The sequence below is a fragment of the Pituophis catenifer genome, unplaced genomic scaffold, assembly GCF_029215685.1.
Source record: "Pituophis catenifer annectens isolate HBS135680 unplaced genomic scaffold, rPitCat1.0.hap2 SCAF_10, whole genome shotgun sequence".
Classification (NCBI taxonomy): Eukaryota; Metazoa; Chordata; class Lepidosauria; order Squamata; family Colubridae; genus Pituophis; species Pituophis catenifer.
In genome coordinates this window covers 11,499,358-11,523,266 of record NW_027256890.1, presented here as the reverse complement: position 1 = coordinate 11,523,266, position 23,909 = coordinate 11,499,358, and the positions used below count along the sequence as shown (strand labels likewise).

At 42.6% G+C, this 23,909-nt stretch overlaps 2 protein-coding genes across 2 annotated transcripts in view; one reads left to right on the top strand and one right to left on the bottom strand.

Moving 5' to 3' along the window:
• The window catches only part of FBXW8 (F-box and WD repeat domain containing 8), a 61,616-nt gene extending 58,536 nt beyond the window's left edge, over positions 1-3,080 (top strand). Inside the window, 2 exon segments of the mRNA XM_070951090.1 lie at positions 579-695; positions 1,046-3,080. Coding sequence (XP_070807191.1) covers positions 579-695; positions 1,046-1,190 — 262 coding nt within the window. The 3' untranslated portion in view covers positions 1,191-3,080.
• A 5,169-nt stretch (positions 3,081-8,249) lies between these two features.
• TESC (tescalcin) overlaps positions 8,250-23,909 on the bottom strand; it is a 38,388-nt gene continuing 22,728 nt past the window's right edge. Inside the window, 6 exon segments of the mRNA XM_070951058.1 lie at positions 8,250-8,536; positions 9,889-9,936; positions 15,646-15,753; positions 15,867-15,928; positions 20,010-20,149; positions 22,930-23,010. Coding sequence (XP_070807159.1) covers positions 8,459-8,536; positions 9,889-9,936; positions 15,646-15,753; positions 15,867-15,928; positions 20,010-20,149; positions 22,930-23,010 — 517 coding nt within the window. The 3' untranslated portion in view covers positions 8,250-8,458.

Sequence of the window (23,909 nt, the reverse complement as noted above, 5' to 3'; positions counted from 1 at the left end):
TCTCTTCTCTTCTCTTCTCTTCTCTTCTCTTCTCTTCTCTTCTCTTCCCTTCCCTTCCCTTCCCTTCCCTTACCTTACCTTACCTTACCTTACCTTACCTTACCTTACCTTACCTTACCTCCTCTCCTCTCCTCTCCTCCCCTTCCATTCTATAATCTCCTCTCCTCTCCTCTCCTCTCCTCTCCTCTCCTCTTATTCTATTCTATTCTATTCTATTCTATTCTATTCTATTCTATTCTATTCTATTCTATTCTATTCTATTCTATTCTATTCTATTCATTTTCAACTCTACTCTACTCTACTCCTTAATTCTATTCTATTCTATTCTATTCTATTCTATTCTATTCTATTCTATTCTATTCTATTCTATTCTATTCTATTCTATTCATTTTCAACTCTACTCTACTCTGCTCCTTAATTCTATTCTATTCTATTCTATTCTATTCTATTCTATTCTATTCTATTCTATTCTATTCTATTCTATTATTCTATTCCTATTCTATTCTATTCTATTCTATTTCTAATTCCTATTCCTATTCCTATTCCCTGATAGACTCTGCGTGTCCCTTTTTTTCCAGGCACCCAGTTCGCCACCTCCGCTTCAACTCCCACAGCCTCATCACGGCCAACGTCCCCAATGAAAAAACTCCCCGGGGCGCCAGCATCACGGATGACGACTTGACCGCTCACCGAAGGTGAGAGCTGACCACTTTCCCAGTGGTACTTTATCCATTTTCAAAAACGGGCCAAAAAAAGCCCCGAAAACAGGCTGAAAAAAGCCTCAAAAACGGGGCCCCAAAAGCCTCAAAAACAGGCCAAAAAAAAAGCCCTGAAAACAGGCCCAAAAAGCCACCAAAACTGAAAACAGGTCGTGCGGAGCTCAAACATATGGCGGGTGGGCGGGGCTTCGGCAATATTCGGTCTCTAAGACGCACGGACATTTTCGCCCCCTTTTGGGAGAACAAAAAAGTGCCTCTTATAGTCCGAAAAAATACGGTACTTTCTTTTCCCTTCTCTCTCTCTCTCACTGCTCCTCTCTCAACAGGCATCGAGGCGTCATCTACGCCTACGAGTTCTCCGTGGACCAGTTGGTGGCGGAGAGCGTCCTTCCCATCTGCCGCTCCTCTTACAACGAAATGATCGGCTACAACTACAATATCGGCCTCGTGGTCCCCTATGACAACATCTAGGCAGCGTTGGGAAGAAGTTCTGTGTCTGTGGAGGCACAAGAAGAAGGCAGTCTGTGGAACGTCCGTGGAGATTTTTCATTGTCCCAAGTCATGGTTGTCCCAAAGGTCCTTTTTTTCCCCACAAGTGGCAGCTGGACTTTCTGGTTTTTTTTCCTTTTCTTCAAAAATGTTTCGCTTCTCATCCGAGAAGCTTTTTTGGATGAGAAGCGAAACGTCTTCAAGAAGGAGCCTTGGTAGTACAGTGGTTTAATGCACCCTGTTATTAACATAGCCGCCTGCAATTTCTGCAGGTTCGAATCTCTCCAAGGCTCAAGGTTGACTCAGCCTTCCATCCTTTCTAAGGTAGGTGAAATGAGGACCCAGTTTGTGGGGGCAATAAGCTGACTTTGTATAAATATACAAAAGAATGAAGGCTTTTGCTTAGCGCATTGTAAGCCGCCCTGAGTCTCCGGAGAAGGGCGGCATATAAATCAAATTAAAAAAAAAAAAAAGAAGAAGAAAGAAAATCCAGTGGCCCCTTGAAAAAAATCACCTTTGGGACAAGGGAAGACCCAACTTAGCTGGGCCGTGGAGAAGGGGAACCTCAAGGATGGAGATCCTGCAGAGCTCTTGGGGGAGGATTCGGGCTGGCCAAGCAGACAGCAGCAGAAGGGGGCCGCGTGGGGGTCTTTCAATACCTCTCATAACACCACTGTAGGAACGAAGAGATCAGGGGTGGGCTTCAAAAATTTCAGCAAGGGTTTCCAGGGATGCCCTAGTCCAGTGGTTCTCAACCTTCCTAATGCTGCGACCCTTTAATACTGTTCCTTGTGTTGTGGTGACCCCCAACCATAAAATTATTCCTAAAATCATTGAAAATATGTGTTTTCCGATGGTCTTAGGTGACCCCTGTGAAAGGGTCGTTCGATCCCCAAAGGGGTCCTGACCCACAGGTTGAGAACCACTGCCCTAGTCAGCCTCCTGCACCATGGCGGCGGCAGGTGTGTGTGTGTTTTTGCCCTCCCCAGGCTCTGGAGGCTTTCTTTGAGCCTCTGTGAGGGCGAAAATGGCCTCCCCAGGCACCAGAGGCCCTCTGGAGGCCGGAAACGGGCCTCACCAAACTTCTGGTAGGCCCGTTTTTCACCCTCCCCGAGCCTCTGCACGTGCCCTGCACTTAGCTACATCCAAAACGGGCCACGTGGTAACTCCAGGGAGGGAAGGGGTGGGCGGGGCCAGCCAGAAGTGGGATTTGGGGGGTTCTCCAAACTGCGCAAAATCTTAGCTAGAGATTCTCCCGAACCTCTGCGAATCCCCCAGCAGCCCACCCCTGAAGTCGGTCACCCTGATCGTAGAAGGGATGGTCGCCCACAGGAACCACGATAGATAGGCAAGAATCAGGAGGTAATCGCAAAGGCCGTAGCCCAAGATCCAGAAGGTAGTAACACTGGCTTTAGCCCACGTGCAGAGTTCAGAACTGGGGGTGGGGAGTCCATTCCTTGCACCTGGTTCAACGCTGCTTTTCTGGAGGAGGCACCAACGCTACCTACAACATCTGGAGATCTCGCAACATCTGGAGAAGGTGTTGGACTTTGGGAAGCGTTCTTGTAAATAAAATCTCTTTATCAAGCGATGGTCTCGGGACGAGGGGGTTTGCGTGCTTGAAAAAATGGCTGTTTTATTGTCAGCGGCGCTTGTTTTTGAAACCCCAAATTGGGGAAAGATCCAGAGGCTGTCCTGCCACATATTCTGTGGCTGTTCCACCCACAGGTAAGTCGAGCACACATGTGTACCGTATTTTCCAGAGTATAGGATGCACCAGACTATAAGACGCACCTACCTTTTTGGGTGAGGAAAACAAGAAAAAGAAATCTGCCTCCCAGCAATTTTGCCTCGTTGCAGCAAAAAGCAAACAGCCTGCTTTATTTTCATTTGCGTTTTCAGCGTAGCTTGATTAGCACAAGGAGAAAAAAAAAAAAAATCTGCTCCTAGCAATTTTCCTCCTTGCAGCAAGCAGCAGAGGCCTGCGCAAAACAGCTGAGAGCAAATCAGTTGAGAGTCAGGAGGCCGATCCAATCCACTTGTGCTAATCAGGATGTGCTGAAGCTGAAACGGGCGGTTTCTTCTTGCTGCAAGGAGGTAGAGGCCAAAGGGTGGGGGCCAGTGGGTGGGCAGGGCTACATTCAGTGTATAAGACACACCTAAATTTTCACCCCCTTTTAGGGCGGGAAAAGGTGCATCTTATACTCCGAAAAATACTCTGTGTGTGTATGTGTGTGTGTGTATATATATATATATATTTATATATATAGGTCTTTGGTTATTCGGGTTTTCTCCCCGCGTAAAATTGGAGGTTTCTTGGCAACGTTTCGACGAAGTCTCATTCGTCATCATGATGACGAATGAGACTTCGTCGAAACGTTGCCAAGAAACCTCCAATTTTACGCGGGAGAAAACCCGAATAACCAAAGACCTACATATAAACACCAGCGAAAACCTCAGAAAACAAATATATATATATATATATATATATATATATATATATATATATATATATATATATATATATATATATATTTATATATATATGTTTTCTCAGGTTTTCGCAGGTGTTTGTATGTAGGTCTTTGGTTATTTGGGTCTTCTCCCACGTAGAATTGGAAGTGTCTTGGCGACGTTTCGACGAAGTCTCATTCGTCATCTTCAGGCTGGTGTTCTCGGCTTCTCCTGGAAGCACGAAGCCGAGAACACCAGCCTGAAGATGACGAATGAGACTTCGTCGAAACGTCGCCAAGACACTTCCAATTCTACGTGGGAGAAGACCCGAATAACCAAAGACCTACATATATATATATATATATATATATATATATATATATATATATATATATATATATATATATATATATATATATATATATTATATTATATTATATTATATTATATTATATTATATTATATTATATTATATTTATTATATATATAAAATATGCAAAAAATTAAAATGTCGGGTGTTTTCCCGCGTCATTGTAAATAAGTTGGTTAAAATGTTTAAAATTCTGGTTAAAATCCCAGCTTAAAATCATCTAAAAATCCTTACAATGATGCGGGAAAACACCTGAGATTTTAATTTTTTGCATATGCACACCCACTAAAACTTAAGAAGACAACTATATATATGTATGTATGTATGTATTTCTCTTTATCCAGGTTCTTCCTACGTAAACCAAGATTTTTATGCAGCCCTAGTTCAGTGAAATCCCAATCCATTAGTTTCTAGGCTTTTTTTTTTCCAGCAGCCAGCAAGCTCCCTGCTGTCCATTGGGAGACTAAGGAGACTAAGATAGATTTATTTCGGATTTATAAGCCCTCATCAGTTAGCCACACCTTCATCGGATGTATCCTCCCTGTAAAGGTACAGTATTTGTTTTCGTAGCTGGATGTATATTATTGTGTGTACGAGCGAGGGCAGTGTTTTGCAAACTTGTCAGAGGTGAGGTGACTTCAACTCCCGAGTAATTCTGGGAGTTGAAAGCCCGTACCTCTTAAAAAAGTTGCCAAGTTTGGAAAAAGACTGCTCTAAGGATTTACCAGCTCTGGGCTGCAAAAACATGGCAGGCCACTAGAGGGCGCCAAAATAAAGTTTAGCTGCCCTCTAGTGCAGGGGTGGGTAACTGTGGCCCTTTTACAACCTGTGGACTTCAACTCCCAGAATTCCTGAGACAGCCAAGCTGTCTCAGGAATTCTGGGAGTTGAAGTCCACAGGTTGTAAAAGGGCCAGAGTTACCCACCCTTGCACTAGTGGCTTGCTCCTACTTTTGCAGCCCAGAACTCGTAACCTTAATATGGAGTACACACCTTAATGTATGGTAATATGTAGATGCAATAAACATATTACCATAGATTAGGGCAGGGCTGGGCAAATGTGGCCCCTTTTGCAACCTGTGGACTTCAACTCCCAGAATTCCTGAGACAGCTTGGCTGTCTCAGGAATTCTGGGAGTTGAAGTCCACAGGTTGCAAAAGGGGCCACATTTGCCCAGCCCTGGATTAGGGAACATACCTATTACTGTGTGTATCTGTGTACATTAACACAAGATACATACAGTAATCTAGGCTAAGGGGGGGGGGGGGCCTTCTTCCTAATAGATCTTAGCCTATATTACTACTATGTGTCTGTCTCTTAATACAGACACAGTAATTATAGGCTAAGATCTATTAGGAAGAAGCCCCCCCCCCTTAGCCTAGATTACTGTATGTATATGTATGTATCTTGTGTTAATGTACACAGACACACACAGTAATAGGGGTATGTCCTAACATGGCAATGTCCCGGACACTCTGTGACTTGAATATAATTGAATGTGTGTGCGTGGGGTAGGTGCTTAGGTTTTGGGTTGGTGGTTTTTTTTTTTTTTTTTTTTTTTTTTTTTTTTTTTTTTGCCGCCCAGCTTCTCATCCAAGAAGCTTCTTCAGTTCTGACTGAATGGTGGGGAATGGAAGGATTTATATTCTTTGCAGCCATCTTGGTCCTTAACACTCCGAAGGTCGGTCGTTAGCTCTCTCTCGAGAGTCGTTGAGGCCACTTGGGGGGGTTGATTGTACCCTCGGAGGGGGGGGTCACCTGAATCAGGGTGCAGATGGGTATGGGGCCTTCTTGGGACTGCCGAAAGGACTGTGTCAGAAAGAGGTGGTGGCATATCCCCCCCCCCCCGTTGAGAGAGCGCTGTCGGTTTTAACACAGATGGCCTCTTTGCTCCGCCCCCCCCTTCAAACTATTGTTCCCCTCTGTCCAGAATGTGGACGTTGCTGTCTTCAGAAGAGTGGCCTTCGTCTTTCAAATGCAGTGCCCTTTTTCCAAGAGGCAACTGGACTTCCTTTGTCTTTTCTTGAAAGACGTTTCACTTCTCATCCAAGGGGCTTCTTCAGTTGAAGCAATGAACTGAAGAAGCTGCTTGGATGAGAAGCGAAATGTCTTCAAGGAAAAACAAAGGAAGTCCAGTGGCCTCTTGGAAAAAGGACCTTTGGAAGAACCCCGACCCGGATGACTGAAAATCTCCATGGACAGATGGACTGCGGAATCTTGGCCTGATGGGTTTGTTCTCCTCTGTTGTGCCATGCGTTGAGAACAAAACAACCACTTCACAAACGCGTGGCACAATGTAGGAGAACCAACCCATCACAACAAGATTCATCCTTCCAACACGAAAGTATACAGAAAACCCAGTTTACATTTTATTCTCACCATCCACTGGAGCACAAACATGGGAGTCGTCAGAACTCTACGCTACTGGGCTGAAAGTTTATCTACCATCAAAGAGGCAAAAGAAGAACTAAAACATCAAAGAACGCCTCAGAACCTGTGATTATCCCAACTGGGCCTTCATCAAATCCAGATAAAGATCCAGTAGGATCATTTGCCCTCCATAAGAGACAAAGAGAACAACAGATGAAGCAACATGTTGCGGGAATATCTGAAAAGATCAGGAAGATTTTCAACCAACACAACACATGCACACTTTTCAGCCCAAGAATACACACAGTGTTTCTCAATCTTGATAACCTCACGATGTGTAGACTTCAGCTCCCAGAATTCCTCAACCAGCATGCTCACTGAGGAAATCTGGGAGTTGAAGTTCACCTGTCTTAAAAGTTGCCAAGGTTGAGAAACACTGCACTAAGGCAGAAGCTTGTCCACCCCAAGGGGTAAAATATGCAGTAAAATGCAGTGAGACGTGCAGATCTGTACATCGGAAAAGCAAAACAACCACTTCACATTCGCATGGCACAACATGGGAGAACAAACCCACCAGGACAAGATTCAGCAGTCCATCTGCATTTGAAAGGCAAGGTCGCTCTTTCGAAGACAGCAAAGTCCACATTCAGGACAGAGGGGAAGGCTGGCTTGAAAGGGGGTGGGGGCAAAGAGGCCATCTGTGTTAAAACTGAACAGCACACACTCTAACAGAGGGGGAGGGATATGACACCACTTACCTACTGTCTCCGACACAGTCCTTTCGGCAGTCCCAAGAAGGCCCCATATCCATTTGCACCCTGATTCAGATGACCCCGAGGGTACAGATAAACCCCCAAATGACCTCAAGGACCCTCAAGGGAGCTAACGACTTACCTTCGGAGTGTTAAGGACCAGATGACTGCAAAGAATATAAATCGTTCCATTCCCCACCATTCAGTCAGAACTGAAGAAGCTTCTTGGATGAGAAGTGAAACATTGGGGGCTTATATATATAATATATATATATATAATATATATAATATGTGTGTATATATATATATATATATATCTGTGTGTGTGTGTGTGTGTACACATACACACATACATATACAGATTTGTTAGCATAATTAGTTCATTCCAGGAACAGACAAATTATGCCCATCTCTCTGTGTGTGTGTATATATACACATACGCATATTAGCATATTTTAGTACATAAAGAGAACTACGTAAATGCTAATATGTGCATAGAAGAATGTCTATATATAATTACCACTTAAAAGCTAGTATGGGTAATCCTTGACTTAAAACAGTTCATTTAGTGACCGTTGGAAGTGATAACATCACTGAACGGCGAATGTTAAACGTGATCGTTTTTCGCATTTACGATTGCAACATCTCCATGGCATGTGATTAAAATTCAGAAGCTTGGCAATTGACTCATATGAGTCAATTGCCAAGCTTCTGAATATGATGGTTTCAGTGTCCTGGAATTATGTGATCACATTTAGTGACCTGATTAGCAAAGTCAATGGGGAAGCCAGCTTCAATTAACAACCGTGTTACTAACTCAACAACTGCAGTGATTCACTTAACAAAGGTTGCAAGAAAAAGTTGTAAAAAAGTTGTGAGCCAAACTCACAAAATGCCTCGCTTAGGAACAATTGGACTCCATTGTGGTCATTAAGTCAAGGACTACCTGTAATATATATAGCCATTCGCCCCAAAAGCTGACTTACTGTGGGCAGTGATGGCACCCCCTTCTGACTGAGGGTGTTTGGGGGGCTTATCTCAGCCCAGAAAGCTAGAAGTAAAACACAACTGCACAAACGTAGCAAGCACTACAGCGTTGCATCAGAACTGAGGTCCTTTTACTGGAGGCCAGAAGAGTTGAGTCTTCAACCCAAGATGGGAATCCATCCATGTGGCTGGCCTGAACTTCGTGGATCCGTGGCAGCTGCTCCATCAGACACGTTGGCCCTCCCACCCACCCAAACAAGCCTCTGGCCATCTCCTCCAAAGCCTCCCCACCACCCGGTTGTAGCTACTCCGCCGCCGTCAGTAGCAGAGCGCCATCGGTTCGAGCGTGAGGAAGCGAACGTGCATCTTGGTCTCTATGTCGATGCCTTCCCATATCTGGCATTGAAAAGGGGATAAAAAAAAAACCCAGAGTTAGTAGAGGAGAAGACAACCCTGCAATCTTAAGTCGTACTTCAAGAAGGCGCAAATGTTGCATTCCAGAACTCAACTCACAGTTGCCTTGGCCTTAGAACTTTCCCCCCCCCAAAAAATAGCTGGGGGAAAGAGGAATTCACTCCAAAGGTGATACATGGACTTCTCTACCTTCACTTGAGATGGTCAGAAGGTTCACAGCAGAAGACTTTGGGCACCTCAAACAGGACCAAGTGAAGGTCCTGTTTGAGGTGCCCAAAGTCTTCTGCTGTGAACCTTTTGCCCATCTCCCATAAGGAGGACTCTTCTCCATTTTCCTTTGCACAATTGACTTAACCCTACCCACCCTTGTGGGGACGCGGTGGCTAAGATGCTGAGCTTGTCGATCGAAAGGTCGGCAGTTCAGCGGTTCGAATCCCTAGCGCCGCGTAACGGGGTGAGCTCCCGTGACTTGTCCCAGCTTCTGCCAACCTAGCAGTTCGAAAGCCCGTAAAAAATGCAAGTAGAAGAAAAGGGACCACCTTTGGTGGGAAGGGAACAGCGTTCCATGCGCCTTTGGCGTTGAGTCATGCCGGCCCCGTGACCACGGAGACGTCTTCAGACAGCGCTGGCTCTCCGGCTTTGAAACGGAGATGAGCACTGCCCCCTAGAGTCAGGAATGACTAGCACATATGTGCGAGGGGAACCTTTACCTTTGCTTTACCCACCCTTGTAAAGTTTGTAGGTATAAAAACTATCCGTATAGCAGTTTTTGCAAAATACCATGTTTCCCTGAAAGTAAGACGCTGTCTTATATTTTTTTTGAACCCCAAAATAAGCGCTTGGCCTTATTTTCGGGGAGGTCTTATTTTGGAGCACAAGGAGCAAGATGGGGCTTCTCTTGCCGTCTTACCTGATTTCCAGTTCTGTCTCCCTAACCCTAACCAGAGGAAATGGCGGGGACCAGCTGCGCATGTGTTTAAATATTTTCGGGGAGGGCTTATTTTCTGGGGGGGCTTATTTTAGCGCATGCGCTCAAAAGCCTGATTGGGCTTATTATCAGGGGATGTCTTATTTTTGAGGAAACACAGTAGTTAACTGATGTTTGAAGAACTCCCAGTCTACTTCTCCCCTACGCTGATTATTTGGGAGACTGTGTTGAAAAACCATTACTGGAGATTATTTCTGTGAATTTGGAAATGAATATTTTTTAAAAATTGCAGGTGGGTTTGCTTGGCAGAGCTGAGTAGAGCATACGGTCCTACAGGCCAGCCTCCTCTTTCTATGCAAGCCGATAAAAATGCAAAAAAAAAAAAAAAAGTAAATGATTGACTCGCCTTCAGGAAATCATCAAATGTGATCCCTTCGTAGACTTGGTCCGGCTCCTAAAATTAGGAAGGAAAAGAGATTCATTTCAGGAAGGGAAAATCAAAAGGAAATAATCAGGAGAAGTCGAAAGGGAAATACACCCTAACGTTCAGGAAATTCCCAAAGATGGAATTGGAATTAAAACCAGGGATATCTGTGTTAAGTCTGACCCCAAGGGATATAAATGAAAAGCATAATAAGGTGTTAGCTGGCAAGAATCACATTGGCGCAACATTGGGGAAGGAAAACCATATGTATAGGACAGGGATCTCCAAACATGGCGACTTTAAGACTTGTGGACTTCTGCTCCCAGAATTCCCCAGCCAGCACTGCTGGCTGGGGAATTCTGGGAGCTGAAGTCCACAAGTCTTAAAGTCGCCATGTTTGGAGACTAAAATGAAAGAATATACTGAGCAGATAAATTTACAGCAGAAGTCTAACCAAATTCACACAGGGGTGGTTTACTTATGTGCAACATATCACATACCATACGTAGTAAGGCGTGCTAAAATGCGGTTTATGTTGAAAAAGAAACAGTGTATAATAGTCAAAAATGATGCAAACAGAAACATCCAAAGTATAAAAATATTTAACTAAATCAGTTGAATGGCTGGAGAAAAAAGGGAGGGGGTATAGAAAGCAAAAGGGGCTACCAGAATGCCTATCTTATAATGGTTTTGAAATCTTTTTTTTTTCTTCTTTTCTTTTAAATCCTTTCCGTATGTGTAGGAATCTTTTTCTGTGCTTATCTTTTTGTTTATTTATTTATTATTTATTAATTCAAATTGTGTGGCTCCTGTCTCAAGAAGTGACTCTGTGAACAAAATTAAAAATGGCAACAATTTTGTTTGCAGCTTTTACTTAACTAATAAAAAAAAGATTTTTTTAAAAAAGCCAAACATCCAATTAGATTTTTTTAAAAAATAAAAATCAACCAGAAATAATATTGTTTAATTGATTAATTTGAATTGTGTGGCTCCTATCTCAAGAGGTAACTTTGTGAACAAAATTAAAAATGGCAACAATTTTGTTTACAGCTTTTACTTAACTAATAAAAAAAGATTTTTTTTAAAAAAAAGCCAAATATCCAACCAGAAATAATATTGTTTAATTTATTAATTCAAATTGATGGCTCCTACCTCAAGAGGTGACTTTTGTGAACAAAATTAAAAATGGCAACAATTTAGTTTGCAGCTTTTACTTAACTAATAAAAAAAGATTTTTTTAAAAAAGCCAAACATCCAATTAGATTTTTTTAAAAAAATAATCAACCAGAAATAATATTGTTGTCGAGGCCTTCATGTTGTTAGCACTTCAGTGAAAATAATGTTTTATTTAAATATATTGTTCTATTTGGGGGCTGAAGGAATCCACATGCGGTGACTCAACTTTTTAAGATTTAATACTTTCAAATGTTTATATTCTTTGGAAATTTATCTCGCGCAAGTGGGAGCTGACATCTGCACAATTGAAATACTTTTTATAGACGAGAGACTTTCTGTATTGTTCAGCACTGGAAAGACAAACATATGGCTGAAACTATTCTGTGGTTTGCACCATTGATTAATATAGATTAGCGATGAATGTCTGTAATGAATCATCACTTCCGTTTATTGATGTAGACATTCTGTAAATATATCTCCCGCATGTTTTCATTTCTCTTTTTTTAACTTCTCCCCTTAGAATTGGATGCTTTCTTTTTCTTTTTTGGTATTTATTTAAATTAAAAAAAAAAAGGATGCAAGAGACTCTGTGGTGTTGTTGTTTTTTTACACAGGGACACTTGGAAAAAAGTCACAAGGGCAATTGTGATCATCCTATCAAGGCCTGTCTGTTTTTTACATGGGTTGCAAGAAGGATCGAGTTGTTATCTTATATTAACGAAGCTGCTAAAGTTCCTGCAAAAAAGGTCTTTTTTATACCATTCGACCTGTACGTTTATAGTCAAGGTGACACGATACAAGGAAAAAGAGACAAGGAGGGAGAAGGAAAACTGAACACACGACAACAACGATGTCTCTTAAATCATTCAGTGAGAGATTACACAACTGGTATTTTTAATAGAGTTGGTATATGGTGGCTGTACCGCATTCATTTCAGTTTGAGAGGCAGTCACGTTACAAAAAGCATTTTTCTATTTATGAGATGTATAATGCCCCCCCACCCCACTCCATGGGCTACAAGCAAAAAAAGATATTGCAGAGAGAGTGAGAGAGCGAAAGAGGAAATAGAGAAGAGATATAGAGAGATGGATAGAAAAATGGCTAAGCAGATGAAATACAGATGAGAGAAGGAGAGATAAAATATGGAGATATTGACAAAAGAGAGATTCAGACAGATGAAAGACAGGAGAGGTAGATAAAGAAAAGATAGATATATAGATGTGGATGGATGGATGGATGGATGGATGGATGGATGGATGGATGGATGGATGGATAATAGAGACAGAGATAGATAGATACTGTAGACAGACAGACAGACAGACAGACAGACTGACAGACAGATGTGGATAGGTGGCTGGCTGGCTGGAGACAGGGAGTGAGAGAGATGATAGAGACAGATATTGTAGATAGATAGATGATAGAGAGAGAGAGATACAGACAGACAGACAGATGATAGAATGAGAGAGTGAGGTGGATGGATGGATGGATGGATGGATGGATGGATGGATGGAGACGGGGAGAGAGAGAGATGATAGAGACAGATAGATACTTTAGACAGATAGATAGATAGATAGATAGATAGATAGATAGATATGATAGAATGAGAGAGAGAGAGAGAGATGGATGTGGATGGATGGATGGATGGAGATGAGGATAGATAGATATAGATAGATAGATGATAGATAGATAGATAGATAGATAGATAGATAGATAGATAGATAGATAGATATGGATGGATGGATGGATGGATGGATGGATGGATGGATGGATGGATGATAGATAAATAGGCAGGTCGAGAGATAGATAATGAATACAAAGAATAAAATAGTAGCAAAGGCAGAAAACCTGTCCGGATGTTGCTAAACTACAACTCCCAGCAGCCTCAGGCCAGATTAAGGGATGCTGGGGCCTGTAGTCCAACAGCACCTGGAAATCTTATGTTCGGCATGATTCGGCTAGTTTTCTTCTATCATGCTATCTTGATAAAGATGAGCAAACAATAAAAGTTGACCTAAGGCTCAAGATGAATCACCCTAGAAGGCCCCAAAGACCTTAGTAAGTTGCCTTCATCCAGACCAGACCAGGCAGAATTCTTCATCATTCCTCGCCCCTCCCGGTTTTCCGATATTACTTGGGGAAATCTGCACCTTCTGAAATGCTCCATGGAGTTGCTTCTAAGGTTGGCCTGTGTTGTGACGGGCCTGGGCACAGCTACCCAGCCCTTCTGATGGTGGCATTGAAAACTAGAGTGGAAGGACCCACATCTGAGAAAGTCCTCAATGCATCATCAGAGCCATTCAATCTTGGTTTCACATGAGAACAGCTGCAGAACTAAAAGACTTGGTTCACTCCATGGGAAGACATTGTAAGGCTGTAATTCATGCTAAAGATTACCCAACATGGTGATCGTTTTTGTATATCTCGTTTTTTCTAGGGTGATCATTTTTGTACATCTCCTTTCTTCCTACGTGTTTCACTTTTCTTCTTTACATTGTAACTGCTATTCTAATAGCAAATCCATCATAAAAGTTATTGCATGACATTCTTGATTCAAGGATCTTTCCATTGATATATAATTTTATGGTACTGCTCCCCCCCCCCAAAAAAAGTGGTGTTATTAGCTAGTTTTAGAAAATACACTTTTCCCCAAAAGATTCCCACAATTTTGGCCACTACTGTATATCCCCTGGAGGGCAGCACAAGCAGTATAAAATCCCAAACATTTGAAAGAGAAATGGCATAGACAAAACATAAGTTTGACCTTGGAGAGAATAGGCAGAGATTATCTGCAAAACACAAGGTCAGCGCAAGAAAACAAGACCGTGTGAGAATGAAATTTAACTTTGCTATCCTTGGCGTGAAAGGAAGGAAGAGAAAATATCAGGCTTTCAAAATGCTGTAAGAGCTTATCTCAGTAAACTAAATTTCAAGCATATTTCTGATGTTGGTTTTTTTGACCTGCCCTATCTCTAAAGACTGAGGAATTTATAAGAATTTATAATATAAGAGCCGAAGTGGCACAGTGGTTAGAGTGCAGCACTGAAGGCTACTTCAGCTGACTGCTAGCTGCAGTTTGGCAGTTCAAATCTCAGCAGGCTCAAGGTTGACTCAGCCTTCCGTCCTTCCGAGGTGAGTAAAATGAGGACCCAGATTGTTGGGGGCAAGAGGCTGACTCTGTAAACTGCTTAGAGAGGGCTGGAAAGCACTGTGAAGCGGTATATAAGTCTAAATGCCAATGCTATTCAAGGCGATTTCAAACAATTGCAAATTTAGTATTAAGAAAGAGCATTGCCCTAAGCATAACCGATGTTCAATTGGTCCCAATTCTGTTAAACTCTCAGAAGTCAATAACAATTCTAATTTCCCTCAAAACAACGCTATAGGGCACTGCACACCAGAACAACTACACATAAGGACAGTTTTTCTCCCGAATGCCATCACTCTGCTTAACAACTAATTCCCACAACACTGTCAAATAATTTTACTAAGACCATATTACTATTATTCTTCCCTTACTAGTATCTATCTCTTCCCCACTTATAACTATAAACCCTGTTGCTTGTATCTTTCAATTTATATTGTTTTTATTTGTTTCCTAGTACGATTTGATAGCTTATTAGTAACCTTGACTATCACCAAGTGTTGCATCTTTTTATTCTTGATTAATATATTTTATTCTCCTTATCTACACTGAGAGCATATACACCAAAGACAAATTCCTTGTGTGTCCAATCACACTTGGCCAATAAAAGAATTCTATTCTATTCTATTCTATTCTATTCTATTCTATTCTATTCTATTCTATTCTATTCTATTCTATTCTATTCTAATTCTATTCTCTATATATTCTATTCTCTATATATTCTATTTCATTCCATTCCATTTTTTTCCTTCCTTCCTTCCTTCCTTCCTTCCTTCCTTCCTTCCTTCCTTCCTTCCTTCCTTCCTTCTATTCTTATTCTTCTATTCTCTATATATTCTATTCTCTATATGTTCTATTCCATTCCATTCCATTCTCCTTCCTTCCTTCCTTCCTTCCTTCCTCTATTCTTATTCTTATTCTTCTATTCTCTATATATTCTATTCTCTATATGTTCTATTCCATTCCATTCCCATTCTCTCCTTCCTTCCTTCCTTCCTTCCTTCCTTCCTTCCTTCCTTCCTTCCTTCCTTCCTTATTCTATTCTATTCTATTCTATTCTATTCTATTCTATTCTATTCTATTCTATTCTATTCTATTCTATTCTATTGCTATTCCCATTCTTATTCTTATTCTATTCTCTATATATTCTATTCTCTATATGTTTCCAATCCATTCCATTCCATCTTGGATTTGAACTTCTGTTTTGTTTTATCTTGACTATGATTTTAATTCTGTGTTGGCTGCTCCCCGGATCAAGTTTGCAAGTTGAATAAGTAAATGGGAGAAATAAATCAATACATTGGATGAATGAATTAACAGACTAAAGGTAGAACATCTCTTTGGAGAAAGAAACTCCCCATGCTTGATGGCCAAGCTGCAGCCCCTTCTCCTCTTCTGGGGGGACCATTGCCCAAACTTACCATTTGTCCCACGCAGATGCTAGCAGCCTCCATCATGGCTCCGTCTGCTATGGATCTCGCGGATTCCTTATCCAGGTGTGGGTTTCCCGAGAGCATCTGCTGGACCACCTGGCTAGGAGAAGCAAGTAAAACCGGTTGGAGAGAGGAGGAGGAGGAGGAGGAGCAGCAACAGATCACCGAAAGAGCAACAGGTTGAGTGGAAGGCCAAAATGATACTTTACATTCCTGTATTCCTGCAAGGTAATCTTGCCGTCGCTGTCTCCATCGTACATGTGGAAGAGGACTGGAAGACACAAGGGGAAAGAGAAACATAAGCCATCATGACTGCTCAATCCGTTTGAGGTGCAACAGGCATAACCCATCCTGGGTTAAGACCAGGGGTGAAATCCAGCAGGTTCTGACAGGTTCTGGAGAACCGGTAGCGGAAATTTTGAATAGTTCGGAGAACCGGAAAATACCCCCTCTGGCTGGCCCCAGAGTGGGAAGGGAATGGAGATTTTTTTTTTAATTTTGATTTATATGCCGCCCTTCTCCGGAGACTCAGGGCGGCTTACAATGTGCTCAGCATTAGCCTTCATCCTTTTGTATATTTATACAAAGTCAGCTTATTGCCCCCACAAATTGGGTCCTCAATTTACCTACCTTAGAAAGGATGGAAGGCTTGAGCCTTGGCGAAATTCGAACCTGCAGTAATTGCAGGCAGCTGGTTTTAATAACCAGCTTAATAACAGGGTGCCTTAGACCACTGTACCAAGGCAGGATCCTTCCCCCGAGTAGGGTGGGAAAGGAGATTTTTGCAATATCCTTCTCCTGGAGTGGGGTGGGAATGGAGATTTTGCAGTATCCTTCTCCCAGGAGTGGGGAGGGAATGGGGTTTTTGCAATATCATGGCTTAGGACCTGGGTATGTACGAGATCGCCTTCTGCCACCGATAGCCTCCCACTGGCCAATATCCTCCCACAGAGAGGGGACTCCTCAGGGTGCCGTCAGTCAAACAACGCCTTGGTAGTACAGGGGTTTAAGGCACCCTGTTATTAAGCTGGTTATTAAGACCAGCTGCCTGCAATTACTGCAGGGTTCGAATCTCGCCAAGGCTCAAGGTTGACTCAGCCTTCCATCCTTTCTAAGGTAGGTAAATTGAGGACCCAGTTATGGGGGCAATAAGCTGACTTTGTATAAATATACAAAAGGATGAAGGCTATTGCTGAGCACATTGTAAGCCGCCCTGAGTCTTCGGAGAAGGGCGGCATATAAATCAAATTAAAAAAAAAAAAAAAAAACAATGTCGACTGGCGACACCCAGGGGGAGAGCCTTCTCTGTGGGGGGCACCTGCCCTCTGGAATGAATTGCCCCCGGAGATTCGCAGGATCCCCGACCTACGTACCTTTCGCCGTGCCCTTAAGACCCTTTTGTTTCAACAGGCCAGGCTGGCTTAGAAAATGAATTTTAATTGGGTGCTTGTAGTTTTTAATATAAGGGCCACATTTTAATATATTTTAAATTGTGTTTAAATTTTATGGGTATATGTTCGTTTTGGTATGGCTGTACACCGCCCTGAGTCCTTTGGGAGAAGGGCGGCATGCATAAATAAATAAATGAATGAAATGAATGAATGAATGAATGAATGAATGAATGAATGAATGAATGGATGGATGGATGGATGGATGGATGGATGGATGAATGAATGAATGAATGAATGAATGAATGAATGAATGAATGAATAAATAAATAAATAAATAAATAAATAAAATAAATAAATATCCTTTCCCCCAGGAGTGGGGGAGGGAATGGGGATTTTGCAATATCCTTCCTCCTGGAGTGGGGAGGGAATGGGGATTTTGCAGTATCCTTCCCCCTGCCACGCCCACCAAGCCACGCCCACAGAAGCCGTAGTAAAAAAAAATAAAATTGAATTTCACCACTGGTTGAAACCCATAATGCAAGTTTTAGTCCATCTTGGTAGAATCAAAAGTTCTACCAAGTACATCTTGGTTGATTTAGTACATCTCGGTAGAATCGGAGCTGAAGAAGCTTCTTGGATGAGAAGTGAAACGTCTTCAAAAGAAAGCAACCAGAAAGTCTTGAAAAAACACCTTTGGGACAACTGAGGGCACAGATAAACCTCCAAGCGGCCTCAACGACCCTCTCAAAGGATGCCAATGACCAGGCTGTCTGCAAAGGAGTATAAATCCTTCCATTCCCCACCATCCGGTCAGAGCTGAAGAAGCTTCTTGGGATGAGAAGCGAAACGACTTCAAAGAAAAAACAGGAAATCCAGTTGCCTCTTGAAAAAAAAGCACCTTTGATCTGGATGACGGAGAATCTCCAGAGACATTTTGGTAGAACATTATCGTCCCCAAGGTTATGACCAGGGTGCACAGGATTGTCAGGGACGCTACACGTTTTCTCTGTTGCAAGATTTATAACGCAATCCTGCGATCTCTACAACTCTGAAAGGGGGGGGAACGGGGGGGTTAGGTAAGGGAGTGCGAGATTTTAGGCAGAAATATTCATGATCAGCTGGCGTTGGCCGCAACTGAATTTCTACATTCAGTAGCAAACATCTGTTAGCGCCTTTTCGGATTAACACATTTTATGGGGGGGGGGGGAAAGGTGCATTTAAATCTGCAGCTCAGAAATGCTAATGCATTTTAATTAAAAAAAAAATCTGTTAGTCTGCTAATTAACCCCTCCAGATTTTTGGATACTGGGGACTAACACAGTTTTTCTTCCAAATGCAGCATGGGGAGGTGTGTGTCAGTGCTAACTTTTGGGGAGAAAAATTGGGTGGAAATGTTCCTTTTAGCCTTCTGGATTGGACCAATTTTTGGCAGGATGGAGGGACTCTCAAGAGCAACATCTGTGGCAGATGCTTGAAAAATGAACGGACGTCACCTTGGACCTCCATTACCAGAGATGGTTTGTGTGACAGACCTAATACGATTATTTTATCTGTTTTTTTTCCAAAGTTCGATGGATGGATTGCCGTTTTAAAAATCCTTAACTGCCTCAAGATAAGATTTATTTATTTATTTATTTATTATTCAAATTTCTATACTGCCCTTCTCCTTTCGGACTCAGGGCGGTGAACAGCCAAAATAAAAACATCTATACATAACATTACAGTTAAAAATAGAGTTAAAATAATTTATAAGTTAAAAATAATTTATAAGATAAATAAGATAACTGCGTAAGATCTCCGATCTCCGTGTATTTCTCTGTGCCCTCAAAACCTTGTTGTTCCGCCAGGCCGGGCTATCAATGTAAAGATTTTAATTGGTTTTAAATATGGGATTTTAAATTTGGGTGTTTTAGAATTGAGCCAATTATTTAATAATTTTAATTATTTTAAAATTTTGTCTGTGCTTTTAATCAGGCTGTACACCGCCCTGAGTCCTTCGGGAGAAGGGCGGTATAGAAATAAAATAAATAAATAAATAAATAAGATACTTTGGAATTAACAAAAATCACTCAAGTCGCTTGGAAAGTTTTACGTTGCTGGGTGTTATCCTAAAAGACGATCTGACCTGGGAGCGCTCAGATTGCAGCACTGGTCCAAAGGGCCCAGCAGATGTACAGGAATGTTAGAAGAGATATAATTATAAAGTAAAAAAAAAGAAATTTGAAATGAAGATGTATGTAAATAGAAATCGGGGCTGCTCAAATGCCATCTCAGACTGAATTGAAAAAGGAAACAACAAAGGGAGTGGAAAAGGGGAGAGGAGTAGAGAGGGGGAAGGAGGGGAGTTGGGAGGTGAGAAGAAAAGAATGGGGAAAAGGAGAGGAAGAAAGAAGGGGAAAGAAGAGTAGGAGAGAGGGTAAGAAAGGGAGGAAGAAGAGAGGAGAGGGAAAAGAGGAGAGGAAGTAGAAAAGGGAAGGAGAGGAGGAGTGAAGAAAGTAGAAAGAAACAGAAGAGGAGAGAAAAGGGAAGAAAAGGAAAGATTGTATTAAAACAAAGGAAGGAAATGATAAAAGAGCAGACCCAAACAACTAATTAGCAAATGGAAGTTAAAGAATAAGATGAACAAATAATGATTAATGACGATTATTTTATCTGTTTTTTCCAAAGTTCGATGGAACCCTCCTTGGAAGAGCTTTATATCTCCTGCTGCCTTAAGAAAGTTCAAAAACCCTTTTTTTTTGAACTATTACCATCTGGCAGCCGGTACAGGACAATAAAAACAAGGACAAATAGGCTGAAAAACAGCTTCTACCCCAGAGCAGTAACTACGTTGAATTCTACTGTTCGGGGATTCTCCGAACTGCACAGAATCTTAGCTCGAGGTTCTCCCGAACCCCTGTGAACCCCCCCCCCCAGCAGCCCACCCCTGACGCCGGGTTAAAAAGAGGGCCCTCCATTTACATTTCAACTTCTGCTTCCTGAACCGGTCCAGCTGCTCTTCGTCCATATTCAACTCGATGGGGCGGAAGTTGGACATGATGGTCAGAAAATCCTCAAAGTTGATCTCGTCCACAAAACCCTCCGAGGCTCCCCGCAGATTCCTGTGAGCGGAGAAGAAATTCAGGGCTTGCTTTGCGGACCGCGATCGCTTCCTCCGGATGCCAAGCGAGCTTGTAAAATCTTAGCTGCAAATATAGCAGGGAGATGGCTAATTCGAAGGGCATACAGGTAATCCTCGTCTTACGGCCATAATGGAGGCCAAAGTTTATGTTTGCTAAGTGAGACTCTTGTTAAGCGAGTTTTGCCCCCCTTTTATGACAGTTGTTCAATGAATCACTGCCAGTTGTTAAGTTTAGCTGCGCTGGCTTAGAGGGTGGAGTTCTTAGCCTCACAATCAGGAGGTTGTGAGTTCGATCCTTGGTAGTGGCAGATGTAGCGTCTCCTGCTTGGGCAGGGGGTTGGATTAGATGACCTCCAAGGTCCCTTCCAACTCTGTGAATCTGAGTAACATGGATGCCGAGTGAAACTCTTTTCCCCCCCGTCGAATCTGACGGTCGCAAAAGGGGGATGGCACGATTCTGGAACGCACTGCGACCGTCATAAATACGAAACAGTTGCCAAGCGTGTGAATTTGGAGGCCTTTGACAACGGACTCACGTTTATGACGGATGCAGTGTCCCAGTTGCGACCTTCTGGTGAGCAGCGTCCATGGGGGGGGGAAGCTGGATTAACTTAACAGCCTTAACAACTGCACCGATTCGCTTAACAACGGTGGCGGGAAATTTCATAAGATGGGGGGGGCAAAATGCACTTAACAAGCGTCTGGGTTAGCCACCGGCGTTTGGGGCTCAATTGCAGTCATAAGTCAAGGACTGTAGAGGTACGTGCTACTGGCTTACACCTTATGCTTGTATTCTGGTTTTTTTGAACATGTATTTTGTTTGGTGAGTTCCATCTAATTCACACCTTCCATCTAACTTTCCCACACCTTCAAGGGAATAAAATCAGAAGAAAAGAATAAGCGATTGTATACAGGTCATATGTTCAGCTCAGCTAGTTTTTTTTTTTCTTTCTTTAGCAAGGCACGCAAACACGCACCTAGCTTATCCCTAGCTTATGACTCACTCCGCTGCTCAAATGCAGGCGTTGGATTAAGTCAGTAATCAGATTAAAGGTGCTATACAAATTCAATCACGGGAAGATGGCTTAGAAATGGGGAGCGCAACGGGGATGGAGAAATATAATAACAGCTGAGAAATGCCACAGGGTGTTACAGCTCGTCCTTGCTTCATTTGGTGATTGCTTGCAGTTACAACCATAATAAATAGCCCTTAGACTTAGATACCGCTTCACAGTGCTTTTACAGCCCTCTCTAAGTGGTTTACAGAGCCAGCCTCTTGCCCCCCCCCCCCCAAACAATCTGGGTCCTCATTTTACCCACCTCGGAAGGACGGAAGGCTGAGTCAACCTTGAGCCTGGTGAGATTTGAACTGCCAAATTGCAGGCAGCAGAAGTAGCCTGCAGTACTGCACTCTAACCACTGCACCATCATGGTTAGAATGTAGGACTCAGATAGACAGACAGACAGACAGACAGACAGACAGATAGATAGATAGATAGCACTTAGACTTAGATACCACTTCACAGTGCTTTTACAGCCCTCTCTAAGCAGTTTACAGAGTCAGCCTCTTGCCCCCCAACAATCTGGGTCCTCATTTTACCCACCTCGGAAGGATGGAAGGCTGAGTCAACCTTGAACTGGTGAGAATCAAACTGCTGGCAGTTGGCAGAGTTAGCCTGAAATATTGCTTGCTAACTACTGCGCACCATGGATGGATGGATGGATGGATGGAAGGAAGGAAGGAAGGAAGGAAGGAAGGAAGGAAGGAAGGAAGGAAGGAAGGAAGGAAGGAAAGAGCAATAGCAGTAGCACTTAGACTTATATATCGCTTCAAAGTGCTTAACAGCCCTCTCTAAGTGGTTTACAGAGTCAGCCTCTTGCCCCCAACAATCTGGGTCCTCATTTTACCCACCTCGGCAGGATGGAAGGCTGAGTCAACCTTGAGCTGGTGAGAATCGAACTGCTAGCAAATGGCAGAGTTAGCCTGCAATATTGCTTTCTAACTACTGTGCACCATGGAAGGAAAGAAGGAAGGAAGGAAGGAAGGAAGGAAGGAAGGAAGGAAGGAAGGAAGGAAGGAAGGAAGGAAGGAAGGGAAGAGCAATAGCAGTAGCACTTAGACTTATATACCACTTCATAGTGCTTTTACAGCCCTCTCTAAGTGGTTTACACCACTTAGAGAGTTGTAAGTCATCTTTAAGAGTCAGCCTATTGCCCCCATCAATCTGGCTCCTCATTTTAGTGACCTCGGAAGGATGGAAAGTTGAGTCAACCTTGAGCCGGTCAGGATCAAACTCCTGGCAGCCGGCAGTGAGTTAGCTTGCAATACTGCATTCTAACCACTGAGCCACCATGGCTCACCATCGCAAATAACCCTTGTGATCGGTCCTTGCATTTATGACTTTTGCAAGTCAGTAAAGCGAAGCAAAGCAGAACTAGGATCCTAATCACATTTGTGGTCTCACTTAATGCTCCAATTGCCGATCCCAGTTATGGTCACTAATCGAGGACTGGATGTGGGTGGTCCATCACTGGAGATTTTCAAGAAGAGACTGGAAAGCCATTTGACTGGGGTGGTTTAGGGTCTCCTGCTTGAGTAGGGGGCTGGACTAGATGACCTCTAAGGTTCCTCTCAGCCCTAGGATTCTATGGATCTTGAAACTCATCCTGGCTATATTTAGAGGTCTGTTTTTCTGATTTGTTAAGAAAAAAAAAAACACCCTATAAATGGATGCAGAGCGAGTTCCCCCTCCTGCTTACCTCTTGTCAAAAAAGGCTTGGATAATTTTCGACCGAATTGGGTTGAATTCCAAGTCAGGTACACGATCGAAGTTCTCCTTGCTGTAAAACAGAGAGAGAGAAAGAGAGAGAGAGGAAGAAAGTTGGTTAAGACAAAATGAAGAGTCTAGCTTCCTCCCGATTACCGCCTCGAACTACGAGATGGGTGGCGTATAAATTTAATAAATTTTTAAAAATGAGTAAACTGCCTGCTTTTAAGTACCCAGGATTCAGCACTAAAAGAGAGAGAGAGAGAGAGAGAGAGATAGAGATAGAGAGAGAGATAGAGAGAGAGAGAGAGAGAGAGAGAGAGAGAGAGAGAGAGAGAGAGAGAGAGATGACAGAGAGATGATAGATAGATAGATAGATAGATAGATAGATAGATAGATAGATAGATAGATAGATAGATAGATATGATGGATGGATGGATGAATGGATGGATGGATGGATGGATGGATGGATGGATGGATAGATGGAGATGATGGATGGATGGATGGATGAATGGATAGCTGGATAAAGAGAGAGAGAGAGAGAGATGAGAGACAAGAGAGATATGAGAAAGAGATGAGAGAGAGAGATGAAAGAGGGAGAGAGATGAGAGAGAAATATGATAGATGGATAGAGAAACAGAGATGAGAGATAGATGAGAGAGAAAGAGAGATGAGAGAGAGAGAGATGAGAGAGATGAGACAGAGAGAGAGATGAGTCAGAGAGAGATGAGACAGAGAGAGAGATGGGTGGACGGATGATAGATAGATAGATAGATAGATAGATAGATAGATAGATAGATAGATAGGCAGGCAGGCAGGCAGGCAGGCTTATTGAGGGCTGAAGCAGCTTGAGGATGTGTGGACTTCAACTCCCAGAATTCCCTAGCCAGCCATGAATTCTGGGAGTTGGAAGCCCATTGAGAAATACAGCACTGTGTTAAACTAGGATTAAAATCAGATCAGGTCTTTTTA